The sequence below is a fragment of the Salvelinus namaycush genome, chromosome 9 (genome assembly GCF_016432855.1).
Source record: "Salvelinus namaycush isolate Seneca chromosome 9, SaNama_1.0, whole genome shotgun sequence".
Classification (NCBI taxonomy): domain Eukaryota; kingdom Metazoa; phylum Chordata; class Actinopteri; order Salmoniformes; family Salmonidae; genus Salvelinus; species Salvelinus namaycush.
Window position 1 is genome coordinate 50,922,033 of NC_052315.1, and position 21,310 is coordinate 50,943,342.

A 21,310-nucleotide genomic window follows, 5' to 3' on the forward strand; every position below is an offset into this window, starting at 1 on the left:
TGCATCCATGACCAGATCTGAAACCAGATTGCATAGCGGAGAAGGTGCGGTGGGATGCGAAATGGTCGGTAATCTGTTTGTTGACTTGGATTCCGAAGACCTTAGAAAGGCAGGGTAGGATAGATATAGGTCTGTAGCAGTTTGGGTCAAGAGTGTCCCCCCCCTTTGAAGAGGGGGATGACCGCAGCTGCTTTCCAATCTTTGGGAATCTCAGACGACACGAAAGAGAGGTTGAACAGGCTAGTAATAGGGGTTGCAACAATTTCGGCAGATCATTTTAGAAAGAGAGGGTCCAGATTGAAATAAATGAACTGCTGGAAAAGCGGCCTCCGTTCGCTATGATCTTTTTCTGTACTGAAACTCCAAATACTGTGCCGCAATGGCAGTTATGTACATACTGTTGTTTCGTTCCTTCTCCTCGTTTTCTCATTTAACTGTAAGATGTAAATATTGTGTTTTTTATTGTTCCTGGAGGCAGTTGCTATAGCTTTTTCCATTTCTTTACTCCAGTTCCAGATGCATGATAATGGTCCATTCTAAATCAAAACTAATTCCACACCTATATCATTTAGTATATGTAAAGACAATATTAATAGTCTGATGGGGGACAATGTTATCACTTGTGAATGATGTATCATCGCTTGTGAATGATGCCCAGCGTGTGCAGTCTCAGGCAATAAATGTCACATGCCTTTTTTTTGTTGCTACTTTTTCAAATCACAGTCGCATGAGGCATGTAGCCTAGCCCATAAGCCTATATGTTTTGATCGCCCATAGGCCTATAGCCCTGGGACCCCTGGAACACAGTTAGAGAGCACATAGCCTACAGAACCCAGTGAAACGTGTTCTTATAAGCCCAATTGCACAATCGCGTGTGAAAACAGAGTTTTGACTAGCCACTATTTAAAAGCGGATCCCAGCTTTCTCGTGCTGCTATATTTGTTGCTCAATTCTTCAAATCAAGCACATGAATCCGCTTTACAACCAGTGTAGCCTACTTGGCATAGGCCTACATAGGCCTACATAGGCCCATAAAAAATGCACCTTTATAATAAAGCATTACGTGCATCATCGCATTTGCAGACTTATGTAAGATAGCCTGCTATTCCTAATGTGATTGAGTAGATTGGATAGTCACAATTTAGGCTAATAGTATTACTCAATCACTGTTTGCAAACTATACCGCTCAATGCTTGGCTGAGCGCGTATAGTTTAGAGTAGGCCTAGGTTATAGACTATATCAGATACATTTCTTCATTCTTTGCATGGGGAAAATGTGGCCATTTATGAACACATTTCATACAATTCTACTACACTTTCGATGACTGGAGACATTAGCTGAATCTTTTTAATACTACAAATGAAAGGGTAGCCTACTTCGCTGACACTGACAAACCAATAAAAGTGACTTTGTCCATATAATGGACCTACGTGAAGGGGAGACACAAATATAATATGATGTCCGTCTTAACTGGAGGACATGTATTGTCCAAAAACAAACTTTTAAGTAGCACTGACTCAACAATGATAAATAGTGAATATGCGCACTGGGAATCACCAGGGATATTGCCGATGCTCTCTGCTGGTGGCAATAAGATAAGCTATACTGTTGTTCTCTCAATTAAATTGCAAATTTTGAATACTAAAAGACAGATTTGTGTTTTCATTGTCTTCCCTTTACAGCAATAACCATTTTCTTTCCAAACTGTTTTCCCGTGATTATATTTTGAAATATATTGCGAGGTGCCTGGGTTGATCTCTCTACTTTGCGTGCGCTGCCTTTCCTTCTCACTGTAGAAGGAAAGGCAGATTTAAAACAATCCACAACTCATATTTTTTTTAAAAGCTAATCATCCTCTGGCCAAATCAAGCTCTAGTAGTCTATTTTGAACGATTCAATGTATTTCTGTGTAGAAAGGAGTAGTCTAATTAGGTTAAATAATTTTGGCAATTTAATTCACTTTACATTAGGGAAGCTTAGCTCTCCCTAGGCTTATTGTAACCACATGTAACATCCATTCACTATTCGAGTGCAGGCTATGGATGACATGTTTTGTTTTTGTGCGTCATTCGAAATTAAAAAATAAATCCACACATATAGGCTATTAGTAGGTTATAGGTATAAAAAAACTGATTAAATTGAGATTAGTCTGAAGGGTGAGAATATTACAAAGTGCTTGTCAAATTGTGAATGAGAGACTGATGAAGTGTGTGCAGCCTTCGCAAGAAACAGAGAAGAGCACATGCCTTTCATGCAATTTTTTTCAAATCATCATTAGAGTCGCATCATGCAGCCTTCGAATGTATTAACAATCTAAACATATAGCCTAACGTTTGTATCACTAAAGTTGCATAAATAACTCTACATTAAGCATATATGAGGACATGTTTCTTTGTTACCTGCTCAACATAGAAAAGCCGCATGTGCTCACCTCGGAAATCATTTGGAGGAAAATGTCCTTTCTATTTTATTCAGCTATGTTCAATTGTATTTTTCTTACTATAAAATAATATAAAATAATGCCAATGAATACTAGGCAAATATTGTCATCATAGCCAGATCAGGACCTAACATAAGGACAACTCAGAATATACTATTCTGTTCTTCTGAAATGGGCTGTGATGGTGTAGGCCTGATTAAATGGATTTATTAGACTTTTTAATAAAATGTAGATGTTCCAAAGGTCTGCATCAGTGGCTTGTAGGCTATGCGTGGAAGCCAGGAAATGCTAAACGTGTTTATGTTACTGAATGGCCAATTACCGTGAAACTGGTAGCTATTTACATGACAATCACCGGGTGACAAAATGTCATGACCATCACAGCCCGAGGTGTGCCCATTGAGCAAGTTGAGGGAAGCTAAACTCCTAAGTATAACATCGGATGGTCAATTATCATGGTCAAGTCATATTGACAAAGTTCTTGTAGAGATGTTATAAAAAGATGGTCTGCGTTTTTGACACAAAAATCAACTGTACTAATTGTTCAGGCTTTGGTCTTGTTCCATCTTGATTACTCTCTGGTAATATGGTCGAGTGCAGCAAAGCTGCAGCTGACTCAAAACAGAGCAGCACGCCGTGCCCTGAACTGCACATACAGAACTAACATTAACAGCATGCACGCCAGTCTTTCCTGGTTGAGGGTTGACTAGAGATTGACTGCTTCTCAAATCAAATCAAATCAAATTGTATTTGTCACATACACATGGTTAGCAGATGTTAATGCGAGTGTAGCGAAATGCTTGTGCTTCTAGTTCCGACAATGCAGTAATAACCAACAAGTAATCTAACCTAACAATTCCACAACTACTACCTTATACACACAAGTGTAAAGGGATAAAGAATATGTACATAAAGATATATGAATGAGTGATGGTACAGAACGGCATAGGCAAGATGCAGTAGATGGTATAGTGTACAGTCTATACATATGAGATGAGTAATGTAGGGTATGTAAACATAAAGTGGCATAGTTTAAAGTGGCTAGTGATACATGTATTACATAAAGATGGCAAGATGCAGTGGATGATATACAGTACAGTATATACATATACATATGAGATGAGTAATGTAGGGTATGTAAACATTATATTAAGTGGCATTGTTTAAAGTGGCTAGTGATACATTTTTACATAATTTCCATCAATTCCCATTATTAAAGTGGCTGGAGTTGAGTCAGTATGTTGGCAGCGGCCACTAAATGTTAGTGGTGGCTGTTTAACAGTCTGATGGCCTTGAGATAGAAGCTGTTTTTCAGTCTCTCGGTCCCTGCTTTGATGCACCTGTACTGACCTCGCCTTCTGGATGATAGCGGGGTGAACAGGCAGTGGCTCGGGTGGTTGTTGTCCTTGATGATCTTTATGGCCTTCCTGTGACATCGGGTGGTGTAGGTGTCCTGGAGGGCAGGTAGTTTGCCCCCGGTGATGCGTTGTGCAGACCTCACTACCCTCTGGAGAGCCTTACGGTTGTGGGCGGAGCAGTTGCCGTACCAGGCGGTGATACAGCCCGACAGGATGCTCTCGATTGTGCATCTGTAGAAGTTTGTGAGTGCTTTTGGTGACAAGCCGAATTTCTTCAGCCTCCTGAGGTTGAAGAGGCGCTGCTGCGCCTTCTTCACAACGCTGTCTGTGTGGGTGGACCAATTCAGTTTGTCCGTGATGTGTACACCGAGGAACTTAAAACTTTCCACCTTCTCCACTACTGTCCCGTCGATGTGGATAGGGGGGTGCTCCCTCTGCTGTTTCCTGAAGTCCACAATCATCTCCTTTGTTTTGTTGACGTTGAGTGTGAGGTTATTTTCCTGACACCACACTCCGAGGGCCCTCACCTCCTCCCTGTAGGCCGTCTCGTCGTTGTTGGTAATCAAGCCTACCACTGTAGTGTCGTCCGCAAACTTGATGATTGAGTTGGAGGCGTTCATGGCCACGCAGTCGTGGGTGAACAGGGAGTACAGGAGAGGGCTCAGAACGCACCCTTGTGGGGCCCCAGTGTTGAGGATCAGCGGGGTGGAGATGTTGTTACCTACCCTCACCACCTGGGGGCGGCCCGTCAGGAAGTCCAGGACCCAGTTGCACAGGGCGGGGTCGAGACCCAGGGTCTCGAGCTTGATGACGAGTTTGGAGGGTACTATGGTGTTAAATGCTGAGCTGTAGTCGATGAACAGCATTCTCACGTAGGTATTCCTCTTGTCCAGATGGGTTAGGGCAGTGTGCAGTGTGGTTGCGATTGCGTCGTCTGTGGACCTATTGGGTCGGTAAGCAAATTGGAGTGGGTCTAGGGTGTCAGGTAGGGTGGAGGTGATATGGTCCTTGACTAGTCTCTCAAAGCACTTCATGATGACGGAAGTGAGTGCTACGGGGCGGTAGTCGTTTAGCTCAGTTACCTTAGCTTTCTTGGGAACAGGAACAATGGTGGCCCTCTTGAAGCATGTGGGAACAGCAGACTGTGATAAGGATTGATTGAATATGTCCTTAAACACACCAGCCAGCTGGTCTGCGCATGCTCTGAGGACGCGGCTGGGAATGCCGTCTGGGCCTGCAGCCTTGCGAGGGTTAACACGTTTAAATGTTTTACTCACCTCGGCTGCAGTGAAGGAGAGCCCGCAGGTTTTGGTAGCGGGCCGTGTCAGTGGCACTGTATTGTCCTCAAAGCGAGCAAAAAGGTTATTTAGTCTGTCTGGGAGCAAGACATCCTGGTCCGCGACGGGGCTGGTTTTCTTTTTGTAATCCGTGATTGACTGTAGACCCTGCCACATACCTCTTGTGTCTGAGCTGTTGAATTGCGACTCTACTTTGTCTCTATACTGGGACTTAGCTTGTTTGATTGCCTTGCGGAGGGAATAGCTACACTGTTTGTATTCGGTCATGTTTCCGGTCACCTTGCCCTGGTTAAAAGCAGTGGTTCGCGCTTTCAGTTTCACGCGAATGCTGCCATCAATCCACGGTTTCTGGTTTGGGAATGTTTTAATCGTTGCTGTGGGTACGACATCGTCAATGCACTTTCTAATGAACTCGCTCACCGAATCAGCATATTCGTCAATGTTGTTGTTGGACGCAATGCGGAACATGTCCCAATCCATGTGATCGAAGCAGTCTTGAAGCGTGGAATCAGATTGGTCGGACCAGCGTTGAACAGACCTGAGCGCGGGAGCTTGCTGTTTTAGTTTCTGTTTGTAGGCTGGAAGCAACAAAATGGAGTCGTGGTCAGCTTTTCCGAAAGGAGGGCGGGGGAGGGCCTTATATGCATCGCGGAAGTTAGTATAACAATGATCCAAGGTTTTACCAGCCCTGGTAGCACAATCGATATGCTGATAGAATTTAGGGAGTTTTGTTTTCAGATTAGCCTTGTTAAAATCCCCAGCTACGATGAATGCAGCCTCAGGGTGTGTGGTTTCCAGTTTACAAAGAGTCAGATAAAGTTCGTTCAGGGCCATCGATGTGTCTGCTTGGGGGGAAATATATACGGCTGTGATTATAATCGAAGAGAATTCCCTTGGTAGATAATGCGGTCGACATTTGATTGTGAGGAATTCTAAATCTGGTGAACAGAATGACTTGAGTTCCTGTATGTTGTTATGATCACACCACGTCTCGTTGATCATAAGGCATACACCCCCGCCCCTCTTCTTACCAGAAAGATGTTTGTTTCTGTCGGCGCGATGCGTGAAGAAACCAGCTGGCTGCACCGACTCCGTTAGCGTCTCTCGAGTGAGCCATGTTTCCGTGAAGCAAAGAACGTTACAATCCCTGATGTCTCTCTGGAATGTTACCCGTGCTCGGATTTCATCAACCTTATTGTCAAGAGACTGGACATTGGCGAGTAGTATGCTAGGGAGTGGAGCGCGATGTGCCTGTCTCCGAAGCCTGACCAGGAGACTGCCTCGTTTGCCCCTTTTACGGCGTCGTTGTTTAGGGTCACCGGCTGGGATCAGATCCATTGTATTGGGTGGAAGGCAAAACACAGGATCTGCTTCGGGAGAGTCATATTCCTGGTTGTAACGATGGTGAGTTGACGTTGCTCTTATATTCAGTAGTTCCTCCCGACTGTATGTAATGAAACCTAAGATTACCTGGGGTACCAATGTAAGGAATAACACATAAAACAACAAAATACTGCATAGTTTCCTAGGAACGCGAAGCGAGGCGGCCATCTCGGTCGGCGCCGGAAGTTAGACAGTTCTCTTCTAGTTTTTATGATAAATATTACTGTGATTATAATTCCAGATTGTCTAGATAGTCAAATAACATACAGCTCAGACAAACATACACACCCCACAAGACATGCCACCAGGGGTCTCTTCAGACATTCATGCATACCCCACAAGACATGCCACCAGGGGTCTCTTCACAGTCCCCATGTCCAAAACGAATTCTCGACAATGCACAGTATTTTACAGAGCCATAAGCAAACAGCAAAATGTACTTCATTTAAAAAAAAGAAAACATCTCATGGTACTATAGGGATTGGGAAATGACACACACAAACACACACACACACACACACACACACACACACACACACACACACACACACACACACACACACACACACACACACACACACACACACACACACACACACACACTGACACTAACACATACAATCTACACACATTATTCTTTAGTTGTATTGTTTGTATATTGTTGTATTTTCAATTTGTGTGAATGTTCTTGTCTGTCAGTCTATCAGTGTTTTGTTACTTGTCGTCTTTTATGTTTTTGTGTAGACCACAGGAAGAATAGCTGCTGCTTCGGCAAAAGCTAATGGGGATCTGAATAAACCAAATCCCACACAAACGCTGTAACGGTTGTCCTCCTCCTCTTCGTCCGAAGAGGAGGAGTAGGGATTGGACCAAAGCGCAGCGTTGTGATATGACATAATGAATTTATTAAAGAAACGATGAAACACGAAATACTTCAATAAACTACAAAAAACAAATAAACGATGTAGACAGACCTGAACGAGAGAACTTACAAAACACGAAGAACGCATGAACAGGTACAGACTACACAAACGAACGAACAAACGAAACAGTCCCGTGTGGTGCACAGACACAAACACGGAAGACAATCACCCACAAACAAACAGTGTGAACAGCCTACCTTTATATGGTTCTCAATCAGAGGAAACGTCAAACACCTGTCCCTGATTGAGAACCATATAAGGCTAATTACCAATGACCTAAACATAGAAACACAAAACATAGAATGCCCACCCCAACTCACGCCCTGACCAACTAAACACATACAAAAATAACAGAAAACAGGTCAGGAACGTGACAAACGCACACACGCACATGGTGTGTCGTTGCCTTTGCCAGATGAGAAAGTGGAATCAATAGAAGGACCCCCTCCTCCATTACTGACCAGGCCTGTGCAGTGAGCAGAGCAGCCTGTCAATACTGACAGCAGATTTAACATGGTGTTATAGGAAGAGTAATGGACCTGATTGAGTGGCTTGAAATAATGAGATATTAGACAGCAGCACAGGGTACTACAGACTGGTTGAACACCTAAGTGACCACCTCTGAGCAGGAAATGCAGGTCTGAGAACAGTCCATAAACTGTTAATTAGACAGCAGCACAGTGTAATACAGGATGGTTGAAACACCAGCAGAGACCTCCAAGCAGGAAATACTGTTCTGAGAACAATACATGAAACCTGGTTGAAACACCACAAGATACCTCTGAGCAGGAAATACTGTTCTGAGAACAGTCCATAAACTGTTAATTAGACAGCAGCACAGTGTAATACAGGATGGTTGAAACACCAGCAGAGACCTCCAAGCAGGAAATACTGTTCTGAGAACAGTCCATAAACTGTTAATTAGACAGCAGCACAGTGTAATACAGGATGGTTGAAACACCAGCAGAGACCTCCAAGCAGGAAATACTGTTCTGAGAACAGGTCATACAACCTGGTTGAAACACCTCAAGATATCTCTGAGCAGGAAATACTGTTCTGAGAACAGTACATACAACCTGGTTGAAACACCACAAGATACCTCTGAGCAGGAAATACTGTTCTGAGAACAATACATACAACCTGGTTGAAACACCTCAAGATACCTCTGAGCAGGAAATACTGTTCTGAGAACAGTACATACAACCTGGTTGAAACACCTCAAGATACCTCTGAGCAGGAAATACTGAGAACAACAAGACATCACGGCTAATAGAACTGAAGATGTCTAATCACCTTTAACGTCAGTCAGACCTCAATACTTCGCCATGTTTTTCTGGGTTGTTGCATATCTATTTTAAGGGTTGTGGTTTCATACAGTATATCAGGCCAGTCATTTAGTCATGACGAGATGCTGACTTCATGGCTTTGCCGTGTTCAGATCAACTTGTTGGAGAGTTGTATCCGTGTGGTTAAGGAGTTGTTACAGCATACTTTAATGAACGTTAACTTCTTCTGGCTGCAAGCCCTAAGTCGGGATCAATATGACAACAGCCACTTCAAGTGCAGGGCGCGAAATTCAAAATATATTTTTTAGAAATATTTAACTTTCACACATTAACAAGTCCAATACAGCAAATGAAAGGTACACATCTTGTGAATCCAGCCAACATGTCCGATTTTTAAAATGTTTTACAGCGAAAACAGCACGTATATTTATGTTAGCTCACCACCAAATACAAAAAAGGACAGACATTTTTCACAGCACAGGTAGCATGCACAAAGCCAACCTAACTAACCAAGAACCAACCAAACTAACCAACAAACAACTTCATCAGATGACAGTCTTATAACATGTTATTCAATAAATCTATGTTTTGTTCGAAAAATGTGCATATTTCAGGTATAAATCATAGTTTACATTGCAGCTACAATCAGAAATTGCACCGAAAGCAGACAGAATAATTACAGACACCAACGTCAAATACCTAAATACTCATCATAAAACATTTCTGAAAAATACATAGTGTACAGCAAATGAAAGACAGGCATCTTGTGATTCCAGACAATATTTCCGATTTCTTAAGTGTTTTACAGCGAAAACACAATATAGCGTTATATTAGCTTACCACAATAGCCAGAAACACAAGCCATTCCCCGGCAGTAAAAGTTAGCGATCGTAACAAACCAGCAAAAGATATATAATTTTTGACTAACCTTGATATGCTTCATCAGATGACAGTCCTATAACATCAGGTTATACATACACTTATGTTTTGTTCGAAAATGTGCATATTTAGAGCTGAAATCAGTGGTTATACATTGTGCTAACTTAGCATATTTTTCCCACAACGTCCAGATATTTTTCTGACACTTTTTCTGACACACATATTCTGACCAAATAGCTATTCATAAACATAACTAAAAAATACATGTTGTATAGGAAATGATAGATACACTAGTTCTTAATGCAATCGCAGTGTTAGAATTCTAAAAATAACTTCATTACGACATAAGGCTTACGTTATGGCGAGCGAGTGCCCAAAACCTGGGCGCAAAACTAATAGTACACAGTTCGACAGATATATGAAATAGCACCATAAAATGGGTCCTACTTTTGCTGACCTTCCATCAGAATGTTGTACAAGAGGTCCTTTGTCAAGAACAATCGTTGTTTGGATTTAGAACGTCCTTTTTCCCTCTTGAATTAACAAGCGCACTAGCCAAGTGGCGCGAAGCTCTCCTTCCTGAACAAAGGCACAAAACGCAACACGCCTAACGTCCCGAATAAATTTCAATAATCTAATAAAACTATATTGAAAAAACATACTTTACGATGATATTGTCACATGTATCAAATAAAATCAAAGCCGGAGATAGTAGTCGCCTATAACGACAGCATTTCAGAAGGCAATTCCAGGTCCATCCTCGTGCTTACCAGAAAACAGGAAATGGGTGACACGTCATTCCAAGAGGATTTATTCCATCTCAGACCAAGATAAACACTCCATTTCTTCTCTCACTGCCTCTTGACATCTAGGGGAAGGTGTATGACGTGCATGTATACTAATACGTATCATGCCCATTTATAGGCAGGACCTAGAACAGAGAATAGTTTTCAGACTTTCCACTTCCTGGTCAGGAAGTTTGTGCCAAATGAGTTCTGTTTTACTCACAGATATAATTGAAACGGTTTTAGAAACTGGAGAGTGTTTTCTATCCAATAGTAATAATAATATGCATATTGTACGAGCAATAATTGAGTACGAGGCCGTTTGAAATGGGCACCTTTTATCAGAGCTACTCAATACTGCCCCTGCAGCCAGAAGAAGTTTTAAGGGAACATGTAGATTTCCACCTAAATGGACATGCCCGAAGGTAATTATTTGTCATGACTTGGCCATAAACAATATCTAGTAATGCTGCATACTTTTAGAAAGTTCTGGAACTCACCTTTCTGATAACAATAGTTATACATTGCTTAGGTGTACTCACTTTTGAGGACACAAGCTCAAATGCACAGTACAATATATGATGTTTTCCCTATTCAACAAAAGTGGGGTAATAGGGCATGAAATGACTGAAATGCCTTCTAGATATAGTAACATTGAAATGATAAATGATTTACCATCAGATTTCACCTGTCTTACAACCTTCTAATAATTATGATCATACTTTATGACAGTACAATATTGGCGCCACGTCATGTAAGTGACTACAGAGACTTTTCTCCAAAACGTCCTCTGAGTGATGCCGAGACACCATTCAAGTGGCTGCAGACTCATTACAACGTCTGCTCTAATCACACAGTAACTTAGCCCTTCTGTGAACAAGAGAAAGTCTTGTTTTAAATTCGACTAAATTCAATTGTATTTTGTCATGTTGAAAGCTCTAAATCCATCTGAGAACATCACAGCGAAATGAGACTGCTTTCGCTAAAATCGCTAGACTCTTCCGTTTCGTTTGTATCGCAATCGGAGCTGCGCGCTCCACAACCCGAGCAAAAATATCCTTTGTCTAGATATAGGCCAGGAAATGTGACGTGTCTCTCGCCATGCAAATTAGGTGTCAGATTTCAAATACTGGATCTCGTAGGCGAGTGGGAGACAGCATTAGAAGCGGGACAACCAGACCTTTCACAGAGTGCACCGGAATGGACATTGTGTCGTTCACAGAGTGCTGTACACAGAAATGTCTGTTGGAACTGGCCCAGAACCACTCAAGGTCCCCTAAATAGTCACCGTAATGGCTCAGATGCTTTAATTCAGGTTGTGATTTTATATTTCTGTCCAGTCATTGAGTGACGAAGGGATGTTGACTTTGCGAAGATCCTCTTGATAGTGAGTTGTTGTTAAGAGGTGTAACAGCCGTGGGAATACGTGTTGTTACACCTGCATTTCAGGGTTGTGATGCTGTGTTTCTGTCCAGTCATTGCGTGATGTAGCGATGTAGACTGTACCCTAGGTGTCTTGTCTTCTGTGTTGCAGGTGAACCAGGAAAATGTGGTGAAGGTGGGCCACAAACAGGTGGTCAATACGATCCGACACGGGGGAAACCGGCTCATCATCAAAGTGGTGACGGTTAGCAGGAATCTGGACCCTGATGACACGGCCAGGAAGAAAGGTAAGCCTTTTATCCTCTCTCTCTCTCTTTCTCCCACCTTGCTGCTCTGCCCTACAACACCCTGCCAGCAGGATCAATGTCTGATTAGTTGGGGTGAATCCACAGTCAGGGTCCCAGCACACCCTCCAAAGCAGAACTGGATTTAAATACTATTTGAAATGATTACAAATACTTCATATGTGCTTGACCAATAGATAGGCCCGAAACGGCGAACCCTGCAGTCTAGGCAGACTAGAGCAAACGTTCAAAGTATTTGAAAGATTTCAAATAGTGTTTGAACCCAGGTCCGTTCTAAATCGTCTTGGCTCGTCCTCGTACTGTACTGTAGTGTATCAGGGAGCTAGAAACTGACGAGCCAGAAGAACGTTGACCACATTGCAGTTTTTCCTGATGACTGTGCTGATTTTCAGCCTCGAAGTTAAGACGGTGGATTTACAGTTGGGGGCATTCAAAGAAAAATGCCTGTACTGCAGCACAGGTAAAAACATTTCAAAGCTGATGTACATTAACTGTCAGGGGCATATTTTAGAAGGGCATTTTTAAGGTATTTTGTTAGATGATTCGCTGAACTTGGCCGCTTGCTTGGCGTCACCCTACGAGACGTGTGAAGCTGTCACATCGACAACGCAGCGTCGCTGAAGCACATGCAAGCGTTTTGGAAAGGAACTTTTTAATACGCCCAGCTGTATATTGTATATTGTAGATCTCTCATCTGGGGCTTGTTCAGGATGATGTAACGTTACAGAACGCTCACGTAGAAATGTAGGCCTATTGCATAAAGCAGAAATGACTTTCCGTCAGATAGAATAGGGAATAGTGTCAGCTCTATTCATTCTATCTTTATCTGCAATGTTCAGAACACGACCCTGAATACACCCCTGCTTTTCTGTGTTGTTGCAGTGCCCACACCTCCGCGTAGGGCTCCCTCCACTGCCCTGTCCATGGCCATGCGCTCCAAATCCATGACATCAGAGCTGGAGGAGCTAGGTAAGAATCCGCAAACCATCCATACATGGGAGATTGTAATACCAAGAGGTCTAAATGCATTTTGTATCATCTTGGTTTGTTCTCTGTGTGTTTAGTGATGTTATTCTCTGGAATATTATTTTTTTTAAAGTAATTATGTCCTCCTGATTTGTTTGTCAATATCTGCGACTACAGTGGACAAAGGTACGCAGCATACAGTAGCTACTGTTTGGTCACAGCTGCTCGCAACTGTCTTAAAATAGTTTTGTTCTCTCATTTTTAAATGTTAATTTCCTCCATTTAATATAGGACTATATTTACTCTACTTTGAGGGGGCATAGGCAATTATGTACTTTGCGAAAAGGCACAAAGGTGTTCTGCTCTGTAGCATTTGATCTGAAGAGAGCTGGAGAGAAAACATTTTAGCGACAGTGCGGAATCATCTAATGTGATAAAGAGCTCATTAGAGAGCATGACTGATCATTTTGACTACTTTGAACGATCATAACAATTGCATAATTCCATTCCATGTCATCATACATCTAATCTAATAAACTTTGGGTTATTCATTTACTTAATCATTTCATTTATTGTTTGATTGATTTAACTCAGAGCCGTATAATGTATGTACATAGCTTTGATTTAACTCACCATTTGAAAAAGCTTTTACCTTATTGTTGACTCATCTGTCGCTTATAACTGTTCTGCAGTAGATGTTTTTTGAAGGGCCGGTCGTAGAAATGGCATGAAAGGGTTGATCATTCTATGTCTATTTGGCAGGTGTCATGTTTGGAAGCTTTTAAACATGTATACAATTGCTTTACGAAAATACACTATATATACAAAAGTATGTGGACACCCCTTCAAAATTGTGGATGCTGCTATTTCATGCACACCTGTGGCTGACAGGTGTATAAAATCGAACACACCGCCATGCAATCTCCATAGACAAACATTGGCAGTAGAATGGCCTTACTGAAGAGCTCAGTTACTTTCAACGTGGCACCGTCATATGATGCCACCTTTCCAACAAGTCTGTTTGTCAAATTTCTGCCCTGTTAGAGCTGCCCTAGTCAACTATAAGGGCTGTTATTGTGAAGTGGAAACGTCTAGGAGCAACAACGGCTCAGCCGCAAAGTGGTAAGCCGCACAAACTCAAACGGGACCGGCGAGTGCAGAAGCGAGTAGCGCGTAAAAATCGCCTCTCCTCAGTTGAAACATTCACTACTGTGTTTCTGGAACGTCAGCACAAGAACTGTTCAGGAGCTTCATGAAATGGGTTTCCCATGACCAAGGGGTAGTGAATGTTTCAATCTAGGATGCATTCCGACAGACAAATCTGGGTTTGGCAGATGTCAGGAGAACGCTACCTGCCCCAACGCATTATGTAGTGCCACCTTTAAAGTTTGGTAGAGGAGGAATAATGGTCTGGGGCTGTTTTTCATGGTCCTTTAGTTCCAGTGAAGGGAATACAATGACATTCTAGACGATTCTGTGCTTCCAACTTTGTGGCAACAGTTTGGTGAAGGCCCTTCCCTGTTTCAGCATGACAATGCCCCCATGCACAAAGCGAGGTCCATACAGAAATGGTTTGTCAAGATCGTGTGGAAGAACTTCACTGGCCTGCACAGAGCCCTGACCTCAACCCCATCAAACACCTTTGGGATGAATTGGAACGCCGACTGCAAGCCAGGCTTAATCGGCCAATATCAGTCCCCGACCTCACTAATGGTCTTGTGGCTGAATGGAAGCAATGTTCCAACATCTAGTGGAAAGCCTTCTCAGAAGAGTAGAGGCTATTATAGCAGCAAAGGGGGGACCGACTCTATATTAATGCCCATGATTTTGGAATGAGATGTTCGACGAGCAGGTGTCCATATACTTTTGACCATCCCCTAGGCTTATATTTGGCAAAGTAGTGATGAGTAGTGGTCTTTATATTACGCTGCTTTAAATGACAATATTCCACTATTTTTGCATAATAGCCTGTGTTGTTGTTGAGAGATACTTTTTGTTGATTTCTTTTGATCATCATTTGTTACATACGTTTTTATATTTTCTTTTTTCTAAGCCACTTTGAGGAAAAAAGTGACCGGTGGTAAGTGTGATAGGCATGCTTAATACATTACATGTTATTTGTACGTCCATGGAATGTACAAAATACTTGATGCACTTTTCACTTTTTCTCTAGATCCCTTATTTCTTTATCAACACAATTTGTACATTTTACTTGCATGCCTACTGAACTGTAAGGGGGCAGGTATGAAGGTCAACTAATGTTCGCCGTCTCAGGGTTGTAAACAGGTGTGCAAACACATTAGGAACATAAGAAAATGCCCTTCTGAACGAGAAGCTTTTTAAAGACTTGTTAGCACATCACAACACTTGATGTGTCCTTAGCTTTTCACAGCGTACGCACTTCAGTTCAGTGTGAGAGTGCAATGCTATTGCCATGCATTATTCATTGCTCTGCCCCTCTTTTAAACACAGTTATGCAAGATCAGGAAAAAAAACAACAGCCGAGATCTCACACGCATCCCATATGGCACCCTATTCCCTCTATAGTGCACTACTTTTTGACTAGGGACCTGGTCACTAGTGCATTTACAAAGGGAATAGGGTTCCATTTGGTATGCAGCCCTCAGTTTAGCACAGATTCTTATCCTTCCGAAATAGTTGCACTGTTCTCTGTAATGATAAAAGGATTTGAAACACCTTTACGGAATAAGAACTAGGGGCCTAGGTAATGCACAACAGTCAGCTGCCCATTTCAAAGAGCAGCTAGCTACCTTCTCAGAATACACTGTGACTTAACTTTAAGGGCACAACACTGTTATACAATGAGCCCACTACAGATGGGCTTTGACTCATACGGAAACAAGGTGTTGCCATGGAAATAATGCTGCATACAGTGTAGTGTGTCGTCCAATATACTGTAGCGGCACAGCATAGTACCTGCAAAAAATAGTCTCTACAATCCTGCAGCTTCCTACTCTTAGACACGTTCTTCAGCTGTATCGGCCTCGTTCTGTGTTCACTGCTTTACACGGCAACACTGGAGATTTGCAGGAATGCTTCGAGAATTCTAGAATGTGTGGTGACACCAGACACTGAGGTGTCCTAGAATGAGTGGCTTCATCAATCCACCAGTGTTCCTTACTGTCATAAATACTGCAACGTTACTGTAGCCAGAGGATGTGACAGTGCGAGAGAGAGAGAGAGAGAGAGAGAGAGAGAGAGAGAGAGAGAGAGAGAGAGAGAGAGAGAGAGAGAGAGAGAGGTTGCTGATGGTCTGGTGCTTCTGTCACCAACCAAGGAGGGCCTACAACAGCACCTAGATCTTCTGCACAGATTCTGCCAGACCTGGGCCCTGACAGTAAATCTCAGTAAGACCAAAATAATGGTGTTCCAAAAAAAAGTCCGGTCGCCAGGACCAAAAATACAAATTCCTTCTAGACACCGTTGCCCTAGAGCACACAAAAAACGACATACCTTGGCCTAAACATCAGCGCCACATGTAACTTCCACAAAGCTGTGAACGATCTGAGAGACAAGGCAAGAAGGGCATTCTATGCCATCAAAAGGAACATAAAATTCGACATACCAATTAGGATCTGGCTAAAAATACTTGAATCAGTTATATTGAATCATTGCCCTTTATGGTTGTGAGGTCTGGGGTCCCCTCATCAACCAAGAATTCACAAAATGGGACAAATACCAAATTGAGACTCTGCATGTAGAATTCTGCAAAAAATATCCTCCGTGTACAACGTAAAATACCAAATAATGCATGCAGTGCAGAATTAGGCCGATACCCGCTAATTATCAAAATCCAGAAAAGAGCCGTTAAATTCTACAACCACCTAAAAGGAAGCGATTCTCAAACCGTCCATAACAAAGCCATCACCTACAGAGATATGAACCTGGAGAAGAGTCCCCTAAGCAAGCTGGTCCTGGGGCTCGGTTCACAAACACAAACAGACCCCACAGAGCCCCAGGACAGCAACACAATTAGACCCAACCAAATCATGAGAAAACAAAAAGATAATTACTTGACACATTGGAAAGAATGAACAACAAAACAGAGCAAATTAGAATGGTATTTGGGCCTAAACAGAGAGTACACGGTGGCAGAATACCTGACCACTGTGACTGACCCAACCTTTACGAAAGCTTTGACTATGTACAGACTCAGTGAGGATAGCCTTGTTATTGAGAAAGGTTGCCGTAGGCAGACCTGGCTCTCAAGGGATGTGTGCACACTGCCCACAAAATTAGGTGGAAACGGAGCTAATCAAGTTTATTTTATATAGCCCTTCGTACATCAGCTAATATCTCGAAGTGCTGTACAGAAACCCAGCCTAAAACCCCAAACAGCAAGCAATGCAGGTGTAGAAGCACGGTGGCTAGGAAAAACTCCCTAGAAAGGCCAAAACCTATGAAGAAACCTAGAGAGGAACCAGGCTATGAGGGGTGGCCAGTCCTCTTCTGGCTGTGCCGGGTGGAGATTATAACAGAACTATGCCAAGATGCCACTTCCTAACCTCCTGCCAAATGTATGACCATATTAAAGACACGTATTTCCCTCAGATTACACAGATCCACAAAGAATTCGAAAACAAACCCGATTTTGATAAACTCCCGTATCTACTGGGTGAAATACCACAGTGTGCCATCACAGCAGCAAGATTTGTGACCTGTTGCCACAAGAAAAGGGCAACCAGTGAAGAACAAACACCATTGTAAATACAACCCATGTTTATGTTTATTTATTTTCCCTTTTGTACTTTAACCATTTCCACATTGTTACAACACTGTATATATTCATAATATGACATTTGTAATGTCTTTATTCTTTTGGAACTTCTGTGAGTGTAATGTTTACTGTTCATTTTAATTGTTCATTTCACCTTTGTATATTATCTACGTCACTTGCTTAAGGCAATGTTAACATATGTTTCCCATGCCAATAAAGCCCCTTGAATTGACTTGAATTGAGAGGCAGATATGGCTTTAGGAAGAGGGGGTGGGTGATTGGCGGGTGGGTTAGTGGAGGGGAGAGGGTCAGTGATGGCGAGAATGTTTTTAGACAGCCTTGGAATCTTCTCCATCTTAACCACACAGCACACACATGGGCATGTGTTGAAGCTTAGTATGCAGACAGAGGGATAGCAAGATGTATCCTTAAGATGTACACTCTTAGAAAAAAAGGGTTCCAAGGGGTCTTTGGGCTGTCCTGAAAGGAGAACCCTTTTTGGTTCCAGGTAAGAACCAGTAGCACCTTTTGTTCCTGAAAGTGTAGGGGAAGTAAAGGGAGGTTTAAAGAGAATAACAACCATGTGTACTATTTACCATACACTGTACAGTATCTGTCAATGAAAGTCATTCACAATGCAAAAAAGGCAACATACATCAAAAATCCAGCTAAACTGACATTAAAAAAACTAGTTTACTTACTATAGAATTGTGTAGTAAACTGTAGTGTACCATGGAATACTATACTACACACTGAGAATCCTTTGATCAGGTTTAGTTATTACTATAGAATTGTGTAGTATGCTGTAAAATACTATAGTAAATACTACAATGTTATCTGCAAAAACACGACTGTAGTTATTAATACAGTAATGTCCGCAAAAGTACTACAGTCCGCAAAAACACAACAGCTTTTTTTACTATAGTAAATACTCAAGTATTTAATTGCCTATACTCTGCCCATTCCCTTCCCCCTTATCCCAATTTGTTCCACCCATAAGTGAGAAACCTACATGCCAAGTATAGGCCATATACTGGGCGGCAGGTACCCTAGTGGTTAGTGTTGGGCCAGTAACCGAAAGGTTGCTAGATCGAATCCCCGAGCTGACAAGGTAAAAATCTGTCGTTCTGCCCCTGAACAAGGCGGTTAACCCACTGTTCCTAGGCCGTCATTGTAAATAAGAATTTGTTCTTAATTGACTTACCTAGTAAAATAACAACAACAAAATATATATATATATATTGTGTTACCTTTCAGGATAATAGAAAAGAGCAGAAGCTCTGAACTATTGGTTCAGACCCCAGTCCTACCTGCCTAGAGGTTATGATAAATGATTTGCTCTTTCAGTATTTCTCCACTAGGTTTCTTCAAGGAGAAAGACCTCCACTTCTATGTCAACGCTAATAAAACAAAAACACTATAGTAAATACCTCTGTAATGTCCGCAAAAACACTACAGTATACTAGTCTGCAAAAACACTACAGTAAATACTTTGTCTGCAAAAACACTACAATATACTACAGTCTGCAAAAACACTACAGTATACTACAGTCTGCAAAAACACTACAGTAAATACTATGTCTGCAAAAACACTACAGTGAATACTATATATTTATACCGTAATATACTGTACTATAGTATTTTTGAATGTGGGGACGTCTGCTCTTGGTTAGATGAATGAATAATGTGTTTCAGGAAGACAATAAAGAGGGATGTATGTAGCCTACAGCTCTCTCTCCTCTGTTGACAGGTTTTTGACAGCAGTGACTTGAGGGAGAAGTGTGTGTGTGAATGTACTCATCACTAGCTACAGAATAAGGATGCATGTCCGTATCTGAACTGCCTTTTCTTCCACTGTATTCCTGTTGTAGATGATCAGTCTTCCGATAGTGAGACTCTAAAGAAGAGGATCGTTTTCTCAGTCACTCTAAGTAATCGTCCCATGCATGGGAGTGCAGAACTACAAAAAAAACGCTAGCATGTTGGTTGGGCAGTGGCTGCTGAACCATAAACCTATTCCCAGATCTGTTTGTGCTATCTTACCAACTTCTTGTCACTCATTGTAAATTATTTAAGGGATGTGTCCTGAATGGCACCCTATTCCCTACACAGTACACTACTTTTGACCAGAGACCAATGGAGCCCTGGTCAGAAGTCGTGCACTGTATGTAGTAGGGTGCCGTTTGGGACACAGAAGGAGTTGGAAAGAGAGCAGAAATAGACTGGCACCCAGGATAGCTAAACCATAGAAACAAAAGGAAAAGCCTGATGGAGGTATAGCTAGCGAGGGAAGCTTGCACGGCTTTGACTTTGACCAATGTCAGTGTGACTATTTCTGTTCTCTTTCTTTTCCTTTCTGCTCGGTTTGATATCAGTTCTTACTTACGGGCCTGGATTGCCATTGCCTGAGATGAAGGCTCGTTTTAGCTTAGAGACGGATGTAGGCTACAGTGTCCTGTACTGACAGTAGAGATGTGTGTTACTTTGTGTTCCAGATAAAGTGGACGAGAACATGCCTCCTCAGAAGCCTATGTGGGAGAACTCCAACGCTGACGTAAGGGTCGCTAACACAGTCAAGTCACGGCCCAACAGCAGGTGCTTCGCCATGAGCCCCGAGATGAATGTAGGTATAAGCCCTACCGTCAGTGTACGTTTTGTTGGCTGCGTGGCACAGGAGTGAGACCAGAAAGGTCTACGCTGAGTAGGGGTTGAAAAATACTGGAACATTTCCCAAACTTCCCAGGTTTTCCAAAAATTGCAGTTGGGAGTATTCCCAAAATCAGCTGGGACTGAGAATCCAACTGGGAATCAATAGCCATTTTTTGAAAAACTGAAAAGTTTCTGGAATTTTTTTAAAGTTAATGCTCAGAGAATTCTGGTGGCTGCACCATTGCCTGTTGGAAGTTACTGCTATATTCTGGCTGGTAATATAAATGCATGATTGGCTCCCTTTGTTAGACGCTGTGCATGTGCCTGATGGGAATTGCATTCCCTGATTCGCTTGGTCTCAGAAGAGTACATGAAGGTTAAACAGCTTCTTGCTCTTCGTTGTCCTTCATTTCTTTCACAAGTTTATCTGCAACGTTGAGGACCAACAAACACAGTTGGATATTGTTGATTTAATGTACCTCAAAAAGACCTCTGTAATACTATGTAGTAAAGATCAGTCCAGGCACCCAGTGTCTTCTCTCTGTGTTGCAGTCCATGTGTGAGAGCCAGGATATGCCGATGCAGACCCAGACCCAGCCCCAACCCAGAGAGCCAGGCAGTCCCAGAGGTCGAGGACCCTACCTGGGGGTGCCAAACAGACAGGGGACCATGAGACGACAGAAGTCCATAGGAACATCTGGTAACTGCATATCAACATGTTTCTGTCAAGGCTAAATATTGAACCTGCATACCATACTGTATGGTACACACATACAGAACCAATGTGTGGACACACTCACACACATACACACACACACACACACATGCACACATATGTGGGTAAATCCCTGCAATCGACAGAGAAAAAAAAATCGGAAATTACCTTTTTGCACACACACCCTTGAAGGTTTCAATT

General features: G+C 42.3%; 1 protein-coding gene across 1 annotated transcript in view; it reads left to right on the forward strand.

Moving 5' to 3' along the window:
* Positions 1–21,310, forward strand: part of shank2b (SH3 and multiple ankyrin repeat domains 2b) — a 143,007-nt gene that overhangs the window by 116,488 nt on the left and 5,209 nt on the right. The window contains exons 16-19 of the mRNA XM_039000668.1: positions 11,888–12,023; positions 12,924–13,010; positions 20,241–20,368; positions 20,947–21,094. Of these exons, the coding sequence (XP_038856596.1) occupies positions 11,888–12,023; positions 12,924–13,010; positions 20,241–20,368; positions 20,947–21,094 (499 nt within the window). The remainder of the gene's footprint in view (positions 1–11,887; positions 12,024–12,923; positions 13,011–20,240; positions 20,369–20,946; positions 21,095–21,310) is intronic.